This window comes from Cetorhinus maximus, chromosome 26 (genome assembly GCF_964194155.1).
Source record: "Cetorhinus maximus chromosome 26, sCetMax3.hap1.1, whole genome shotgun sequence".
In the NCBI taxonomy this organism is placed as follows: Eukaryota; Metazoa; Chordata; class Chondrichthyes; order Lamniformes; family Cetorhinidae; genus Cetorhinus; species Cetorhinus maximus.
In genome coordinates, this window is record NC_135904.1 from 34073816 (window position 1) to 34093055 (window position 19240).

The window sequence follows — 19240 nt, forward strand, 5'->3', positions numbered from 1 at the left end:
AAAAGGGGACTTGTCCCTTAAGGCAGCAACCTCAGCAATGGGGGTGTAGATATCACTGGAGGAATGCCCTCAATGGCAAATGTAGAGCTCCTTGGAGTGATAGAAATAGCAGCAAGAGATAGTAAGAGAGAGAGATTAGAGCAGAGTAAGACTTATAGGAAGGGAATAGCAGAATTAGGGAGTGAGAATAGAGAGATGGAGAAAGAAGAGAACAGCTGAGATATAACAAGACAGGATAGTTTTGGGGTTACTCTGGTTGAGTCCTTATATTGCCCCTTGTTGACCATCACAAGAGCTTTTCAAATTTGGCCACTTCCCTCATTGACGCTGTGGGAAATGAATCAACTAGGCACCACAGAAAGATTTACAACACATAAGGAGGCCATTCAGCCCCATCGTATCTGTGCCGGCACAAGTTCTGAGAATTCTGTAAAATCCCAGCAGCCAGGGCTTGCAAATCATCAGAATTTACCCCAGAGAACCATGGAGAAACAGAATGTTCCACAGCAACACCTTGGCTTCAGATGCAATCACACATGGTTAGTAAGAACAAAAGACTATTTGGGGTTGAAAGCAAAATACTGCAGATGCTGGAAATCTGAAATAAAAACAGAAAATGCTGGAAAGCTCAGCAGGTCTGGCAGCATCTGTGGAGCGAGAAACAGAGTTAACGTTTCGAGTCCGTATGACCCTTCTTCAGAGCTAAAGAGAAGTAGAAATGTGATGTATTTTATACCGTTTAAGAGGGGCGGAGCAGGTGAAGCAAGATAGGAGGTCAGGGATAGGTGGGTGCTAAGGGGAAATTTGACAAGAGTGTCATGGACACAAGACAAAGGGAGTGTTAATGGTAGTGTTAAAGACTAAAGAAGGTGCTGATAGTGGCAGAACATGTTAATAGCAAGTCAAGGGTGAGCACTCTGAGAAAGCACAACATAGTAATAATTGATAGATGGCCCTATTTGGGTGAGAGGGGGGTGGGTATTGGGGGAAAAATATTTTTAAAAATGGATAAATAAATAAAAACAAAAAAATAAAATAAATCAGATTAAAAATTTAGTACCTAAATATTATTTTATGTGGATTTATTTTGCTATTAGGTTAAAATTAATGAAAAGGTGCACAAGCTCCCCCAGCTCCCTCACTGGGCTTTTAAAGAAAGAATGACTTGCATTTATATAGCAACTTACATAACCTCAGTGTGTTCCAAAGCGCTTTACAATGCTTTTGAATGACGGTGATTTGTTGTCCACATGTAGGAAATGCAGCAGCTAATTAGCACCCAAAAACAATAATGTTAAACTGTGTTTTTTAAGTGATGTTGGCTGAGGGATAACTAAAAGCCAGGGCACCAGTGAGAACTCCCTTTCTCTTTGTTGAAAAGGCCACAGCGTATTTTACATCCACCCGAGAGAGCAGAAAGAGCTTAAGATTAACATCTGCAGTGAGAGGCAACACCTCTGACAGTGCAGCACCCCCCACAGTACTCCACTAGGAATGCCAGCCTATGTTTTTGTGCTTAAGTCTGTGGGGTGAGACTTGAACCCACGGGCTTCTGCATCTGAGACAAGAGTCAGCCATACCTGAACCCTCACAAGAGGGGAGGCAGCAGAGCAACCTTTCAGAACTGAATTCCTCTCAGTAAATTTATTTGCTGGGCAATACTTAATGATTTGAATGTGAATTCAAACTGTATTAGATGGAGAATAATAATTAATATAGATGAGCTCCCTGTAGCAGCAAATTAGATTTTGGATAGTTAAAGGGTATAATTTGCTCGTTTTATTGTTAAAAGAGTCTTCAATTTTTAATTGATTAATTAATCGAGTGGGCAGTAATCATGCACAAACCGAAGCATATAATTCAGGATTCCATGCTGCGACAGGCAGTATTCAAGCAGCATGACTAATCATTAAAATAAAGTCACGATAATTAAGGCCATTTGTATCAGTTTAGTTTCCCAACCATAGACCCAGTTACAGTATTACAATAAAGGGCACATGCTAATGACACAACATCACATTGGTCACAGTGCAAAATTTGAAGATGTTAATCGCAGCTTGAATGCCACGCAACAGTCATGATCTAAAAAAGAAATGTCAGTTTTCCTGTTGTTATACCGAGGCACAGGCCCAACCTTCGTTTTCTATTCTGTGAGTCACTGGCGCAGGAAATCCTCAGAAATTTTCACCTTCTCTTGTCTTTGAGTCAGAACCTACTTCAGAAGCCTAAGCACATTATCTTGCTGGCTCCCTAGCGTAGCACTGAGGGGACGCTGATCTCTTGGACGTGCTTATCATTCAGAACTGACATTAAATCAAGAGCCCATCTGCCCTCTCAGGTGACCAAAGAACCTATGAACATAGACATAGGGGTGGACCATTTAGCTGCTTCAGCCTGCTCTCCCATTCAATGGGATCATGGCTGATCTACATCCTAACTCCATATCCTTTTGCCCCATATCCCCTTAATACTTTGGATAACAAAAATCTATCAGAATTAAAACTAGCCATTGATCTCGCATCAATGGCTATTTGCAAAGGTGAGTTCCAAACCTCTACCATGGAAAGATGTTGAGTAGGGTGGAATCGTGCCAGATTTGCACTGAGTGCGGTAGCAAGTGGGAAAAGGAACCTTTTACCCGTCGGCCGCAATGGCGGCTTTTCAGTTTTGTCCCATTCCCGCCTCATTAATTATGCATTCCCGGGGAACACGCCGGGTCGTTGGAGGGGCGTCGCCTCTCTCGCCTGCCCTGCCGTCACCTCAGGCCTTCAGTACACCTGGCGCCATGTTTAAAGGCCGGCCCTGCAAAGGGCTAGCGCTCTTCGAGGGATAGGGAGCTGCTGGGGACAGCCCATTCACAAGGTTGGACAGGCAATGAAAAGTCCCTGCTAATCGATACTTTAATAGGCCTCTTAATTGTCGGCGGACACGCTGCCGATTCTCGCATGTGCCCACTGGCCGCAATATTGCGTGAGTGCCTGATGACATCAGGACACTCGCCCGACATCACTGCACGGTATTTCACGCTCGAGTGTGTCGGGCGCGCATCCGCACATCGAGCGGAAAATTCCGTCCACTTTTGTTTAACCTTTGTGCAGTCTGTGTGCATAAATCTCATATTACACATGCATGTTGGAGTCTGGAGCTTTGAATAATGATGGTAGGGTCTCCAATTTGCTTTCCATCTCATGGCTAACTAGGAATCGCTCCCACTCTTCTCGCCTACCATTGGCTTGGTCTGGAAGGATTTCCAGGTTGATATTCAACCTGTTTGGCTGCGTTACAAACTTTCCTTGGACATCAGCAAGACTTGAACCCACTGTTTCTGTCTCAGAGGCAGAGACACTACCCGCTGCACCACAAGACCTCTCACAACTTCTGTAGGCCCAAGAAATCAAAATCATGTTGTGCTGTTAAAGCAATGGGACTAATTTGTCAGTGAGATATCGTTGGCATTTAAAGTTGAGTTTGCCATTTTATACCTTTCCCTTCCAAGACCACAAATCTTCAGAGAAAATGATGTGAGACTGCAGACTTGACCGTTGAATGCACTGATTATTCATGTGAAATGAATGTAACCTCGATCTGAATGAAGCCAGATTGGCTAGAAGCCCATAGGCAGATTCTCCTGTATGTGACTGTGTTAGTAACAACAGGTACAATTGGTTCAATGCACTATTTAGCAATAGTCTCTGAACTACAGGAAAGCAGTCTCCTTTCTCCATCACAGAAGCTTAGGATGTCCACAGAACCATGGTTGAACCATTTTAATAAAAAAGTTGAACAAACTCTTTTTAAACTTTTCTTGAGCCAGGGAGCGTTAAGCAGGTGCAAAAATCAATGGGCTGGCCTCAATCCAGCTCCTTGTCTCTATAGTTTCTGATGTCATGCACTGCAGGACAGAAGTCTTTTGGATAAATTAAATTAACACTGCGGATATCCTGCTGATATTAATGGCAGGACTTCATTCACATTTTCCTCTTCCTTCGCCCGCCCGGCAACTGGTGAGGTTGACAGGCTGGCTGAGTGCCAGCTCGGTAAACCACCGGCAGGAGAGGTGAGGGTTTGGTTTGGGTGGGGTAGGGGTTGCTGATCGTGTCAGCGAGGAGGGGGCTGCAATCGACAGAAGGGAAGCTGAAGACTTTGTCAAGTGGCTGAGACAGGAGTCTGACTGGTAAAAGCACGAACCTGTCATCAGCTCCACACCTGGGTTTCAAAACCCCTGAGAAAGGCGGCCGGCAACTATTACATTGAAATCAGGCTCCTGACTGCACCGCAGAGGCCTGATTTAAATATAATGAGGCGTTCCAACCCGCGAAGGGTACACTCACATGTCAAAATGGCAGCAGGTGTGTACACAGCGCATTGGGGATGTGTTCCTTGATTGTGGATTTTAAATCTACCCCAGACCATGGCCAAATTCTCCAGTCCCGCTATAGGGGACGGTGAGCCATCCAAACGTCCATTGGCTTCGGCAGGACTGGAAGATCCCACCAGCGGAAGGGGCTGGAAAATTCCGGCCCATGTCTTCTTGGCCTACCGAAACTTGATAAGGCTTTGCTTCTCTAGGACAAACTTGACATAGTCGGTATAGTCAAACAATTTATCACAAACTATGTAGAAAGACCTCAGGATAAGCACATAGTATTCAGGACACAGACTGTTCCGTGCCCAGCTCTCAGTCATCTGACTACTGTTGTCACAGTTACATCACTAATAGCATCACGGTCTCATGAACATATCCATTAACCCATTACTCTCTAACGTTGGTGGTGAGGGGGAGGCCAATATCAAGGTCAAAGATTCTGTAAACTTCTTAGGATACAATCACCATCTGCTGTGAAGCACAGACGGCATTAACCACTTGATTAGCTTTGGCTCGTACATAATACTATGTCCTGTCACACTTAGTTTTTTTTAATGTGATTCTACTGAGGGATGAAGAATAGTCAAGGTAGGAAGAGGCTATTTGGCCCAATGGACCTGATATCTCTTGCACTCTAACTCTCCCACCACATTGGCCCTCCTTAATGTTTTGCCTAACAAATTATTCATATTCACTGTGCCTGACTTCATGGTTTATTTTCAAGTATTATTTATCTTATTGCTACCAAATACTATCTTGCATATACCAACAAGGCCCCCATTCACCTCCTTCCTTCTCATTGGTAAACTAATCTCACCTCTCCTCATTCCCTTTACACTTAGGGCTAGTCTTGGCTCTGCACCCTCTTCAGAACCTGTGTATGTTTTTTTTATCAAGCTAAACCTTGGCTTAATGCCTCACCTGAAAGATGGATCCTTCGACAGGTCAGCACTCCTTCAATATTGCACTGGAATATCAGCCCAGATCTTCTGCTCAAGGACTGGTTTCTTCCCACAGGGGCGAGAAACAGGAGCCAGGACTGTTTTCAGGTCCCAAATCTGACCCCAAGGGGGAACTAGTCACTATATCGGAATTTTATCTGGGTTTGCCCTTAATTGGCAGAAAGACATATTCCCTGTCCAATTAAGGGTGGTGGGTGGGCACTTGCAGCTGGAGGGCCAATGAGAGGCCTTCTGGGTCTGGCAGGGTGGGGTGGTGGCAGGGGGAGGGTGTGGCAAGCAGGAAGTCTCCTACAGATGGCCTTTGGCTCGGCACCCAGTAGTGGGCAGGGGGTCAGCTCTCCAGACAGTTAATTTGCAACCCAACTCCCCCATTGTGTTGGGAAACTGGAAGCTGTCTGGAGCGTGCCATTGGCCCCCTTTGACTGTGGTTGACAAGGTTTTTAATGAGCTGAATTGTCCACCCGCCTTGTGGGGAGTGGGCGAGCTTCCAGCCCAGAACCTGCCTCACCAAAAAACGGCTGGCACTGGGAACGAGGTCAGGAAACCAGCACGCTGGCCGGCGCTGGTACCTTCAGGCCCATCCACTTCTGTTCCCAACTTCGGCAGGGCCTAAAATTCAAGCGCAAGCGTCTGGAGCGAGACACCTAGACTGATAACCTTTGCTGTAATATCCTCAAAGCAATCAAGATTCAAGAGGCAAGATATATTTATCTATAGTCAGTACAGCTCAAAAATATTTGTCACAAGTTTATATTCTACCAAATGCTTTAAAAGCTCCATCTGTTTGCTGCAAGCTAAATGCACCAAGGCCATGCTCCTTGGGGGTGTGGTGCTCCAAGAGGTCATATCACTGCAGTTACAACACTGAACCTGTGCTCTATTTGTGTGTGACTCACACTTCTTAAGAATTTTAAAACAATACATTCTTTGTCTATTCTTAGACAACCATGGGCGTATCAGGCTAGCTAACACTGAAAACCGAAGAGAGTTTAGTTCCAGGGATGTTGAAAGCCGCTTGCCTATTCAAAACATTTGAAAGGGGAACAGTTGAATAAAACATAAAGCATTAAGGCTAAAGTCACACAACTATCTGTTCAAAACTGCTAGTCAGAAACAGATCAGAACCAACGATAGAGTTTAAATTGGGCGGCTCGAGTCTTCCCTGAAGCGAAAGCTCGGAAACAGCCACAGTAACTGTGTTCAGTCAGGTGGATGTTGGCGTGTGAGGTGTTTTAACACTTTATCTATTGTGACTGAATTGAGAGACCAAGCTAAGACCAGACAGCGGCCTGAATTTCTCAGTCGGCGGGCGGGCTAGACGGGAGTGGGCGGGGACTGAGCCGACCAACGCCTGTGGTCAGCTCCGCGCCGCCATTTTACGTGGGCGGGCCAATTGAGGTCTGCCCAACGTAAGATGCGAGCCGTAGTGCTCAGAGGTACCTGTGCGGGTGGGGGGGGTGGAGGAGGGAGAGTTGGGCCCAGCGCTCTTTCGCGCACACGTGCTTCAATCTCCCTGAGGTAGCCACGATTAATGAATGAATTATGGATTAAAAATTTAATTAAACATGTACCCTCATGTCACATGAGATGGGACATGTTTTTATATTTCAGAAATTGTTTTTTTAATTAATAAAAGCTTCAGGAAACCTCATCCCACTAGTGGGCAGCGTAATCAATGACATTAATTAATTTACTAATGGCCTTAATAGGCCAATTAGTTATCGGTGGGCGTGCTGCCCACTCCAGTGCACGCCCGCCAAACAAAACATTGCAAGTCAGCGCGATGACGCGGGGACACACGCCCGACGTGATCGCGCATCGTTTTACGCGCCTGCATGTTGGGCCCACCCCCGCACACCAACTGAAAAACTCAGGCCAGCAATGTTTCCTTTTGTTTTAGTGAGGCCGTGATATCATTCCCCAACCTTGCATACTTAGCACAGGGGTTTCCTGGCAGAACCCCAGAATTAGGAAACACAGCAGTTTGGTGTTGGATAAATGGGAGTGCAGCAGCCAGGAATGCCGATGTCTCATCCCATTCCTGGGATCTTTTCATTTTGCAGCCCAATCTACAGCCAAGTAAAGCTAAGGGAGAGTGTGTTATACCTTTCTAAGCAGCCAAGGGAATGTTGCTTTTAAACATCCATTTATAATTTAGGGGGCACCCTACACACAGAAGTGGTAGAGAGAGCAGGATGCTTTTATTTTAATACCAGGTGAGTGCTTAAAGAGATTCTCTGGATAAATATTTTTTAAAAACTGGATATATAGCAACACTCACCACCTCAGGACATTCCAAAATACTCTACAGCCTATGAATTACTTTTGAAGTTTGGTCACTGTTGTAATGTAGGAAACGCGGCAGCCAATTTGTGCACAGCAAGATCCCACAAACACCAAATGTGATACTGAGCGGGCAATCTTTTGTTTTTATGAAGCTGGCTGAGGGATAAATATTAACCAGGACACCAGGGACACGCTCACCTGAGAGGGCAGATGGGGCCCCAGTTTAGCATATCATCCTGAAAGACAGCACCTCCAACAGTGCAGCATTCCCTCGGTACTGCAGTAGAGTGTTAGCTTAGATTTTGTGCTAGTCTCTTGGATAAACAATAAAGTTTTACTGCAGATTAACTATCCAAAACTTCATCTAATATTGGTTAAATCCAAGAATTCAAAATGACAATTTCATAGAAAATCATTGCCCAATTTATTCCATAACAAAAAAGGAGATGAAACAATTTTACTTGCAATTGTTTGCTCTTCAATGGAACCATAACTTACCAGCAGCCCGTTGGACCCATGAATGGTCACACACCGAGAGAAGGATTCATGAATGGAGACTGCCTTCACGTAGGTTGGCGGGTTGTAGCCACCTTTCTCATCCAGGTCTCCCGCCATGTGGAAATGAATGGGATAATGGCCCATTGATTGCTGGCCCATGTGCTTCAACTCAACACCTTCAATGTGAGCTGCTTTAAAACCCACACCCATCTGAAGGATACAAGGCCAACTTTTAAGCACACATTTGACACAGTCTGTAATGTCACAGAATCTTTACAGAGCAGCAAGAGGTCATTCGGCCAATTGAGTCCGCACTGACTCTCTGAAAGAGCATTCTACCTAGTCCCACCCCCCTGCTTTATCCCCGTAACTTGCACATTCTCTCTTTTCAAATAGCAATCCAATTCCCTTTTGAATACCTCGATTGAACCTGCATGCACTGCCCTCTCAGAGGTTCATTCCAGGCTCCAACCACCCTCTGGGTGAAAAAAATTTTCCTCACATCACTTTTACTCCTTTTATCAATTGTCTTGAATCTGTGCCCTCTAGTTCTTATTGTTCTCTTGAGTGAGAACAGGTTCTCACTATTTACCCCTCAGGATCTTGAATACCTCTATCAAGTCTCCTCTCAGCCTTCTTTTCTCCAAGGAAAACAGTCCCAACCTCTCCAATCCATCCTCACAGCTACAGTTCTTCATCCCAGGAATCATCCTTGTGGATCTCCCCTGTACTCTCTCCAATGCTTTCACATCCTTCCTCAATAATGGCACCCAGAACTGGACTCAGTTCTTCAGATGAGGCAGAACTAGTGTCTTATACAAGTTCAACATGACCTCCTTACTCTTGTACTCAGTGTCCCTGTCAATAAAGCCTAAGATACCATATGCTTTAACAACTGCTCTCTCAACATGCCCTGCCATCATCAATGACTTATGTACATATGCACTGAGGACCCTCTATTCCTGCACCTCCATTAGAGTTTCTCCCTCTATTTTGTATAGTCTCTCCACATTCTTCCTGCCAAAATGAATCACCTCACACTGCTCTGTATTGAACTTCATCTGCCACTTGTCTGCCCAATCCAGGATTCTGAATTAAACTATGGGATTTGACTAGTGAAAGTTTGATGGGCTTGTCTGAAATTCCTCTCTGCCTTTTTGATGGAGACTTAAGTCAATTTGTATTAAACTAAATTTGCTGAATTTTAGAAGATTATGCACAAAACGCCTTAGGCACTGGTACCCTGGGCCATTTCAGGGTCCTTCTAATAAAAATCCATTTTGCTAAAATGGAGACGTGACAATGATTTTTAGTTTAGCATTTCAATCAATGTCAGGAATCAAATCTTTCACATTACTGCATATAAACCTACCTTAATGTGCCCTCCAACTGTGTCAAATTCGAAAAACTTGCAAGCGTTATTGCCGTAGCACTGGGCCTCCATTTCTCCCATAATTACGACATTTCTAGACAGTACTCCCACTTCGGCTCGCATATCAATGCCATCAACCTCCTTTCCCATGTGCAAGTACTTTGCTTTTCCTAAGAGATGAAAAGGACATGGTCAGTACCAGCTGGCAGCACAGAGGAGCCATTTGTTACGGCAGGCATGACCAATATAGAAACATTTCCATATTAAGCACTGTCATCTTTTGCTTGACATCTGGATGGGCATCCTGGCAAATAGCGCCTTCTGCAACTTGGTAAGAACCAATAGTATAAAAAGTTATGGCTGTTTTCACCTTCACTGCCACAGACAGAGCAGTGACAGTCCGGCAGGCAGGCCTTTCTCTAATCGCAGAACCAAAGAGCACATCGATGCTGTGCCAGGATACATCAATGGACGACAGCTCCGCATCTGTCTTCCAATTGCAGCTCTGGCATTGACACGTGACATTTATCCACACTCAAGGTTCGAATGAAATCAAACCCAGGTCCCAGACAGAAAGTCAGTGAGGAGGTAAATATTCGGACAGATTTCCAACATTAAACAACCAATTTTATAGCTAGGTTTGGTGATTCTTTTACACAACTGTGTAAAAGGCTCCTCACCAAGGTTCCTTAAGCTGCACCTTCCAAACCCATGACTACTACCATCTAAAAGGATAAGGGCAGCAGACACAAGGGAACACCACTGTCTGGAAGTTCCCCTCCAAGACACATATCATCTTGGCTTGGAAATATATCGCTTTTCCTTCACTGTCAAAATCCTGGAACTCCCTCCCTAACAGCACTGTGGGTGTGCCTACACCACATGGACTGCAGCGGTTCAAGAAGGCAGCTCACCACCATCTTCTTAGGGGCAACTAGGGATGGGCAATAAATGCTGGCCTAGCCAGAGACACCCACACCCTGCAAATGAATAAAAAAAATTCTGTGTGTTTGCTCAGCTACTTTTAATTAATGTACCAACCCAAATGAAGCAGGAAAATGACACATGAAAATAGTTTCAAGAAATTTGTTAAATAATGTAATTGGTTCATTTCATGATAATTGATGGCTTCAGATTACTGGATTTGACACAAAAATTCAAGGACTTTGATTGGATAACTTGCTCTTTATGTGACACAAGTGCCAGGCAATGGCCAACTCCAACAAGAAAGGCTCCAACCATCTCCCCTTGACATTCAACTACATTAGCACCGCCACCATCAACATCCTGGGGGTTACCCACTGGCCAGAAATTGAACTGAACTGTGGCTACAAGAGCAGGTCAGAGGCTGAGAATTCTGCAGAGAGTAACTCACCCCCTGACTCCCCAAAGCCAGTCCACCATCTACATGACACAAGTCAGGAGTGCGATGGAATACTCCCCACTTGCCTGGATGCGTGCAGCTCCAACAATACTCAAGAAGCTCGACACCATTTAGGACAATGCAGTCTGTTTGATTGGCACCTCAACCACCACTGATGCACAGTGGGTATTAGTGTGTAGCATCTGCAGGGTGCACTGTAGCAACTCACCATGGCTCCTTCGACAGTACGTTCCATACCCATGACCTCTGCCAGCTAGAAGGACAAGGGCAGCAAACGTGTAGTAAAACCACCACCTCTAGGTGCCCCGCCAAGTCACGCACCCTAGGAATTGTATCGTCGCTCCTTCTTTTTCTGCTGGAACAAAATCCTGAAACTCTGCCTAACAGCACTGTTGGTGTACCTAACATTACATGGACTGCAGGATATTGAAGTAAATGGCTCCCAGCCACCTTCTCAAGGGCAATTAGGAATGACCAATGAATGCTGCCTTTGCCAGCGACATTAACGTCCCATGAACAAAAAGAAAAGCTTCCTTATTTGGTCAATGAGTGGAACTGAGTTTTGATTTCTTTGCATTTATCTCTGGGATGTTAGAACCAAATAGGATAGTAAATATTAGAGACATTGGCCTGAATTCCATGCTTGGTGTGCACACGAAGTCAGCGGGCCCAGGAGCAGATGTAGAATCCACACCCGGGCAAGATCGTGTTCTCAACGCGATTTCATGCTGGGTGGCCAATTAAGGCCCACCCAGCGTGAAACGTGTCTTCCGGTTGGCGGGTGTGGGTGGGAACAAGTCTGGTGCCGGGTCCAATGGTATCCCCTCAGGACATGTAGCTTCAGTTAAACTTCCAGCGGGAAAACAGTTAAGGTCACACGATATGGAAACAAATTTGGTGTTAATACCGCGGCTTTTCGGCTATGAACTGATCCTGACTAAGGCCTTCACTGACTCAATGTATTTGTATATAGTCGCTCTGAAATAGGCCTTGAAAATTTACAGGCCCAGCCCAGCATCTGCCAGTGATCCAACTAAGCTTTGTGGCAGCAGCGAGGGAGCTGTGGGTGGGGGGGGTAGTGAGGAGAGAGTTGGGGAGGGGGTTCCCTTCATCTACTTACATCAGTGAAGAAAGAAAAAATAAGGAATAAGCGTTTCTCCAGGACCTTTCATGACTTCAGGATGTCCCAGAGTGCCTCACCGCTTTCTGAAGTGTGGTCACTGCTATAATGTGGAGAATGTGCTGGACAGCCAAATTGTGCACAGCAAGCTCCCATAGCACAACAATGTTGGAACTTTTACATCCATCTGAGAGGGTAGACGTGGTCTCAGATTAACAGCTCACCTGAGCACTGGCACCACAGACAGTGCAGCACTGTCTCGGGACTGCGCTGGGACTGTAAGCCCACGTGCTCAACTCTCTGGAGAGCGACTTGAACCCACAACCCACCAAACTCCGGAGAGCAGAATGTCCCAGTGGGGTAGACCTAGGCCATCAAGGGTGCATCTGGGCTACCTGCTATTGCAGCAGCTCTGGACTGCCCTAGCTGCAGCTAGTGGCCGGGGTTGGGGGGGGGGGGCGGCGGGGAGAGGGGGGAGGGTGTTGCCAGGGGCTGCAAACAAAGTGTGGTTGCTCCCTTTTGTAGGGGAATCCCTTTTTAAAAAACTGTAATTAATTATGCAGGGATCGGGTCATATTCCACATCTATTGCTGGGTCAGTTGAAGAACCTCCGATGACAAACCTGCAGTCTCTGTAGGCTGGGTCATAATGAAGGCTTGGGTCATGGGGAGTCTAATGTTCAGAGAGTCCCTACCCTCAGCTCAACCATGTCCCCCTCCTCATATAATTACAGCGGCAACATGGCAAATGGCCATGGATTTTTCATGCCAATCGTCAATGTTCCTCATGGATTGTATAGGCTGATCTATTTTGTTAGATCTTTGGCACAGATTTATAGCTGAACCACCTTAGAAACCTGGGCAATCAAAAGGAAATCCGGCAAAACTCAGAAATATGACAGCAACAAAATCACAAATAAATTGAAAGTGTTTGTGCTCCGGGGGCCATTTATCCCCCCCTTGGATGACAATTCGATAAAAATGTGCTGCCCGCCTGCTCCTTTGGCCAGTGTGATGAGCACAAAATTGTACAGGCGTTGTCAAATCTTGGTCAATAGGCTGTTTAATGGCCTTAATTTGGCCATTTAATCGTCGGCGGGCGTGGCTCCAACTCCCGTGTGCGCCCATCGACAGCAATATTGCACACATGTGTGCGGTGATGTCGGGACACACGCTTGATGTCATTTCTGGCAATTTTTACAAGCACTTGGCTTGGGTGGACTCCCAACTTCGGAAAGTAAAATCCAGTAAAATTTACTGGAGTCAATTTTGATTTTGCGTTATAGATGACGGTATTTTTGAGGTGTCATGCCTTTGAACTGTGTAAAATTATGACTGTGCTCCAGATGTGTCATAAAGACCTCTGCTGGTGGAGATATATTCTTCCAGAGCAGGTATTTCAGCATAAGCAAAACTTCACAGTGATATATCAGCAGCATCGTAAACAGTCAGCTGTTTCAAAGAATCCATCCTGCTCGGCTTATCAAGAAGTGTGTATATTTTGTCTTGCCAATTTTCTATCCTCGCCCTCCCTGCAAATGTTTGTTAAGCTGACAGAGTCTGCAGAATATGTATGACAGAGTGTAATGTAGAGTTATTCCCAACTGTGATATTCAGGGCTCTGTCACTTATGAACTTTTGAGTGAACTCACTTTCGCAAACATCATCAGGGAGCTTAATTAAAGTTTATTGATTTGGGGTTTTGACTGGTACGTGTGTCCGTCCAGGATTTGCCCAAGGGGTTGTTTGTATTTCTGAACCATTCTCTTGTCCAGTGAGTTTTGATATATAGGGAGCAGACCCAGTGTGATCTTCCTGCTCATTCTCTGTGAGATGTTATTGGACTAGCCAGCCCAGAGGCAACGGCAAGAGTATCATCTCTGTCGCTCTGCCAGAGGTGACACTAACGATGCCTGGCACCCTCTCATTGGGCCAGGCTGTGCTGCCGGCTGCTGCCACATTGCCCACATGGTGTGTACACTTGAAAAGGATGCTCGCGCAATTGGTTGTTCCCAGTATGCCGGAACACAGTGAAGGAGCGCTATCCTCACATCACACAGCCCACCATGACAACAAATTTGAGCCACAGAGATGCGGACAACATATTGACACATCAGTCTTCAAACAATAAGCAGCACGATGGGTTCTACACTAACATTCCTTAAAGAGCCAGGCACCCAAATTGCAGGTAAGGTCATTTTTAAGAACCTCTGCTACTGTCAAGTATCTGGAAGTTTTCTGACGTGTTTCTGTAGCTGTTGTACGGAGTACCCGGATTTGGCCGTGTTGCTGCATCCTCACAATGAAGGAAGAGAAGCTGGTAACCTGCCCAGGCGAAGGCTGTAACAGGTATGGGGACAGAAGTGGCAGTGCCTCTGGGTATACTGTGCGTAAAAGGGATGGAGCAGGGGCTGCAGAGAGGCCAAGCTCTTCATGATGCCCTCTGCCAACTTGGAGCTGGGTTCCATGCTCCTTGACAGTGACAGGAGGCTATCTGTCTGACAGGTCATCCAATGCACCCTTCAATGAAAACAGAAAATGCTGGAAATACTCAGCAGGTCAGGCAGCATCTGTGGAGAGAGAAACAAGAGTCAAATATGACTCTTCCTCAGAACTGAAGTAAGGTAGATATGTGATGGGTTTTATGCTATTAAAAGGGTAGCGGGAATGGGAGGAAGAACACAAGGGAAGCTCTGGGATGGGGCAGAGAATAGGGGAGATTAAATAACAAAGATGTCATGGAACAAAACTTAAAGGGAGTGATAATAGTTGTAGTAAAAGGAACAAAGCATTTGTAGAGAGAGTGTGACTGGCAGAATAATGAACAGCTCTGTCCAAAAGCAAAAACATGAAAAACAAGATTCAGGCTGGTGCAGAAAAACAGAATCAACATGGGGGACAGGATTCATGGTCTGAAACTGGTGAACTCATTGTTTAGTCCAGAAGACTGTAAAATGCCTAATTGGAAGACGATGTCGATGGGTGTTGCCCCATCAAGGTTCTCATCTGAGTAGCTGCGACATCGCCCCCTGGTGAGCTGGCAAACAAACCATCTCCCTGGCCTGGGTAAAGCCCATTTGTGCCTGATGATCCACCATGTGCTGATCTCAACTATATACATGCCTTCAAGGTGTGTACAATGCCTGTGTCTGAGTCAGTGGCAATGAGCATCTGATCTAGATAAGGGGCCTCCTCACTAAAGCTGTGCTGTTGCTCTTTCTCTCCTCCTTCTGGTGCTCCTGTGGCTGGTAGGCGGCAGTACTTGGGTGTTGGGGTGGGAAGCAAGAGGTCCATGGTCACACCATCAGTAGTTTGCCCATCATGTCAGATAGCAGGATGAGGATGTGCTGGGAGCTGAGAAGGAGCATAGTTCAGGAACACACTGTTATCCTCAATGGATCTATTGTTTGCCACCTTGTCTTGTACGAGACAGAGGGCAGAATGTCAACGGCAGCACCAAGTTTGGGTGATGTGTCTGTCATAGCTGAATAGCTACATGCACACAGAGATAGTGAGACGCTGGCAGTGTTGATAGTTGTGTGAGGGTGAGGTGGAGTATCTGGATGATATATGTGAATCCTGAGTGCCAGGGAGTGCTGCGGGGTGTGGGATGGGAGTGTGGTGCATTGAGCAGCTATAGAAGCAGCTGTTGTGGTGGATAGGGGATGTCATGTGAAGTTGCATTCACTGGCCTTGACCACAAGTGTGAGTTCCTTAAACCTCTTATGGCACAGTGGTCGGGTCCTTGGGTCCAGAGCCAGGAGCTGATCGCACTGGACGCTGCTCTCATTCCCTTCTGAGGATGCTTCTTGAGGGTATCCAGATCCTGTGGTACCATGATGCCTCTCTCCCTGTTCACTTCCAACACTAATACCTCCAGTACCAAATCCGTGAAACTGGGGAGTCCTCTCTCTGCCTTGGTGTTCAATTTTACATAGTTTAGATCCCAGCAATAATATTCAGCACAGCTTCCCTTTAAGAGGAACAGGTAGCCTTTAAGAAGAGAATTTTGGTTGCTCCAGGTATTCTCAGTACAACGCTACTTGTCCCCCTGCTGAGTGCAGAGGCAGCCGACAGCACAAAGCGACAGCCAGAATTTGAGACAGATGCTCCATCTGTGCTCCAATCAGGTGAGTCCAATGGCACTGACAGGAGCTGACCATGAATCACAAGCCCCTGCACCCTAAAAATGGGACAAGTGAATTTTCAGTGTCATGAGTTCAAAACTCACCCTGGCGAGTTGCGACGTTGAAGTTCATAATTCTGGTCATCTGTGGGTTTGCAACAGAAAAAAACACACCCTGAAACCTTCCAGATTGCCAGAAGAACCCAACTGGCTCACTGGTGGATTTCGAGGAAAAGAATCTGCCTCCTTAGTCTTTGCCGAGGTGTGACTCCAGTCATACATTACATGGTTGACTTTTAATGCCATCCACATTCTGGGAACAGAAAATAACAAACGGCCCCTTGAATCACATCTGCCTTGATGCAGGTTGCATCATTGGAGGAGTAAATTCAGCCTAAAGCTTCTACTGAGAAACACAAGGTTGGTCATGTCTCCATGGGCAGGATTTTATGTCCCACAGGCAGGCGCGCGCCCGACCTGATCGGGCATCAAATCACCCGCGATGCTGTCGGGCGAGCGTCCCAATGTCATCGCACATTCTCGCGACCTCTCGGTTAGCGGTCACGCGCGAGAGTCAGCAGCACGCCTGCCGACAATTAAGAAGGCGATTAAAGTTTCACTTAGCTGCCATTTTTCCGCGGCCTGCTCAATTGTTCGGGTGAATAGGCCAGGCGGCCTTTGCATTTTTTATGAAACCTCATCCATGGGCAGGAGGAGGTTTCCAACGGCAAATAAAAAAAAGCGGAAAAAATTGTTCAACCTCATTTCAAACATGTCCCTCTTCATGTGACTGACTCACACGTGGGGACATGTTTATATCATCTTTTAAATCTTTATTTTTGTTTCCCCAATTCTTCAGCTCCCTGAGGCAGCTCTGTGCCCTCAGGGAGCTTTCAGTGCGCGCTCCCGCGTCCATGCGCAGACTTCCACACTCACCCTCACCCCGCCCTCCCCACCCCAGCAACGCTGGGCGTTGAAGTGCACGCTTCATGCTAGCTGGCCGTTAATTGGGGGCCGATCGCGGGCAGTGGGGCTTTTCCCGGCTGCCCCCAGGCCTGCCTGATTCGCCCGCCCAACGGAGGGAAAATCCTGTCCCATGGCTAGTTAAACACGGTATGAGTCAGCACATTTTCACGGCCGTCAGTAATGGAAGGTTAAATTTTCCAAACACACATGGTTGACACCTTCATTAATCCATAATGACTCAGTGTTGGATAAAAAGCCACGGGCCTGAATTTCTCGCTTGGGCATGCGCGCCAGGTCAGTGGGCCCAGAAGTGGAAACAGAACGTGCTTCTGTCTGCAATTGGTCCCCGAACATAATTCCAAGCTGGCCGGCCAATCAACGGGCAGCCAGCACGAAATGCGCGGTAAGAAAGCATCGGCGCTGCCAAGGGGAGCGGGAAGCGGTCAAGCGCCGGCTAAAGTGAGGGCGGGCGCTGCCAGTGAGCTCCCTGAAGACAGACAGCTGCTGCAGAGCTGCCTCAGGGAGCTGCAGACCTCGACAGATTAAACAGCAGGAAAAAAACTGCACCAAGCTGTGTCTGTGCAGCACATTAAAAAGCATCTGTCAGCAGAACTCAAAAAACATCCGTCCCCAGATATCTTTTTTTTAAAAATTATATTTCACCCCGGACATTTCATCCCGTTTTTTGGGTGAAGTTTCGTCAAAAACGAGCTGCCCACCTGCCCGTTTTGCACATGTGACAAGCGCAAAATCGCACGGGCAATGTAAAATCGTGGACAATAGGGTTTTTAATGGCCTTAATTGGCCCTTTAATTGTCGGCAGGCGCGGCTCTGACTCCCGCGACCTCAATATTGCTTGTGTTCACGATGGCATCAGGACATATGCCCGACGTCATTTAGCACAATTTCACGTGCATTCGGGTCATGCACACGCCCGCCCACCCAATCAACATCAGATTCTGGCCACTGTCTAGTTTTAGCTCCATTACACATAAGCAGGGCTACCTGTGCGTAGCCACAACTCCTGTGCCCTCTATAAACTACTTTCAATGCCATCATTCCCAGTAACCATGCCATTACCATTAATAATGGAGGGTTGTGTAGAGCAGCTCTGCTCAGCAAGCAATGTGGGAATGAGTCAAACAGGAGCCCACTCTTGTGGATGCAACACTGTTCAAGTTAATAGAACTGGAAGAGTTGTGTCCTACAAACATACTCACACATTCGTTATATAAATTAGTCCTCAAATCATTCAAATGTGTCAAAACACCAAAATAAAGCAGACAATGCAATGGATTTTCATTGTCATCACTTGGCCAAAGGGCACCACGCACCCTTTACAAAACTCACTGATTTTAATTCTTTTGCTCGCCTCACACCCCACTTTAAGGTGCTACCTGTCATGCAGCTATTAATGTATTTAATATTTTGGAAAATATTTTTCTTTTAAAATAGAGGTTAAGTCTGCGGGTCTGTCTTAATTGGATTAAAGCCAGCTAGCCTGGGTGCTTTGATGGGTACTGGTTTTAATATGTAAGGGAGATAGTGTGTATCTGCATTTTTTGAATAGAGCAGTCAAGAAGTGGGGTGAAAATGGACACCTATCTAGCAGCTACCAGGCAATATGTTTATATTACTAATAAAATTGGTATGATGAAAGAGGATTCATTGTTAAAAGGTGAAGTTCAAAGAGGCTGGAGAGACAAAGAGAATTTGAATTCAATCAGTGGTGGTAGGTATAACTTCAGCAGTTTTCGGGTGTGCAGAGCAGAGACAATGTGAGATCAAAAGGCAGCTGCAAACCTCCAACTGGCTCCACAGGAACCAAAGCGAAAGAACCTCATTCTGAATTCATAAGGTGAAAACGCTTTGCCTGGTGTCTGGTTAAGTCTATGGGTTGCTGTTGCCTTAATGGAGATTAGTTTGGGAATTTGTTAAGTTATGATAGTAGTAATTTGTAGCCATGTGTATGTATATTTTAACCTGTGTAAATTAATAAAATGTTTCACTTTGTTTCACGTAAAACCTCGAGAAATGGTGGTCTGATTCCTGAATTTAGAGTCGCATCTCAAATATAACAGTTAAAAATATAGGTTATGACAGTTGTTTAAAGTTTCCCTCTGGGATTTTTTAAAATAACTCAGCTTTACCAACTGCATCG

At 46.0% G+C, this 19240-nt stretch overlaps 1 protein-coding gene across 2 annotated transcripts in view; it reads right to left on the reverse strand.

Annotated features, from left to right (window-relative positions):
• cemip (cell migration inducing hyaluronidase 1) overlaps positions 1-19240 on the reverse strand; it is a 246588-nt gene that overhangs the window by 58561 nt on the left and 168787 nt on the right. For both annotated transcript variants that reach the window (XM_078530479.1, XM_078530480.1), the window contains exons 12-13: positions 9485-9654; positions 8113-8322 (exon numbers count right to left, since the gene is read on the reverse strand). In XM_078530479.1, coding sequence (XP_078386605.1) covers positions 8113-8322; positions 9485-9654 — 380 coding nt within the window. The remainder of the gene's footprint in view (positions 1-8112; positions 8323-9484; positions 9655-19240) is intronic.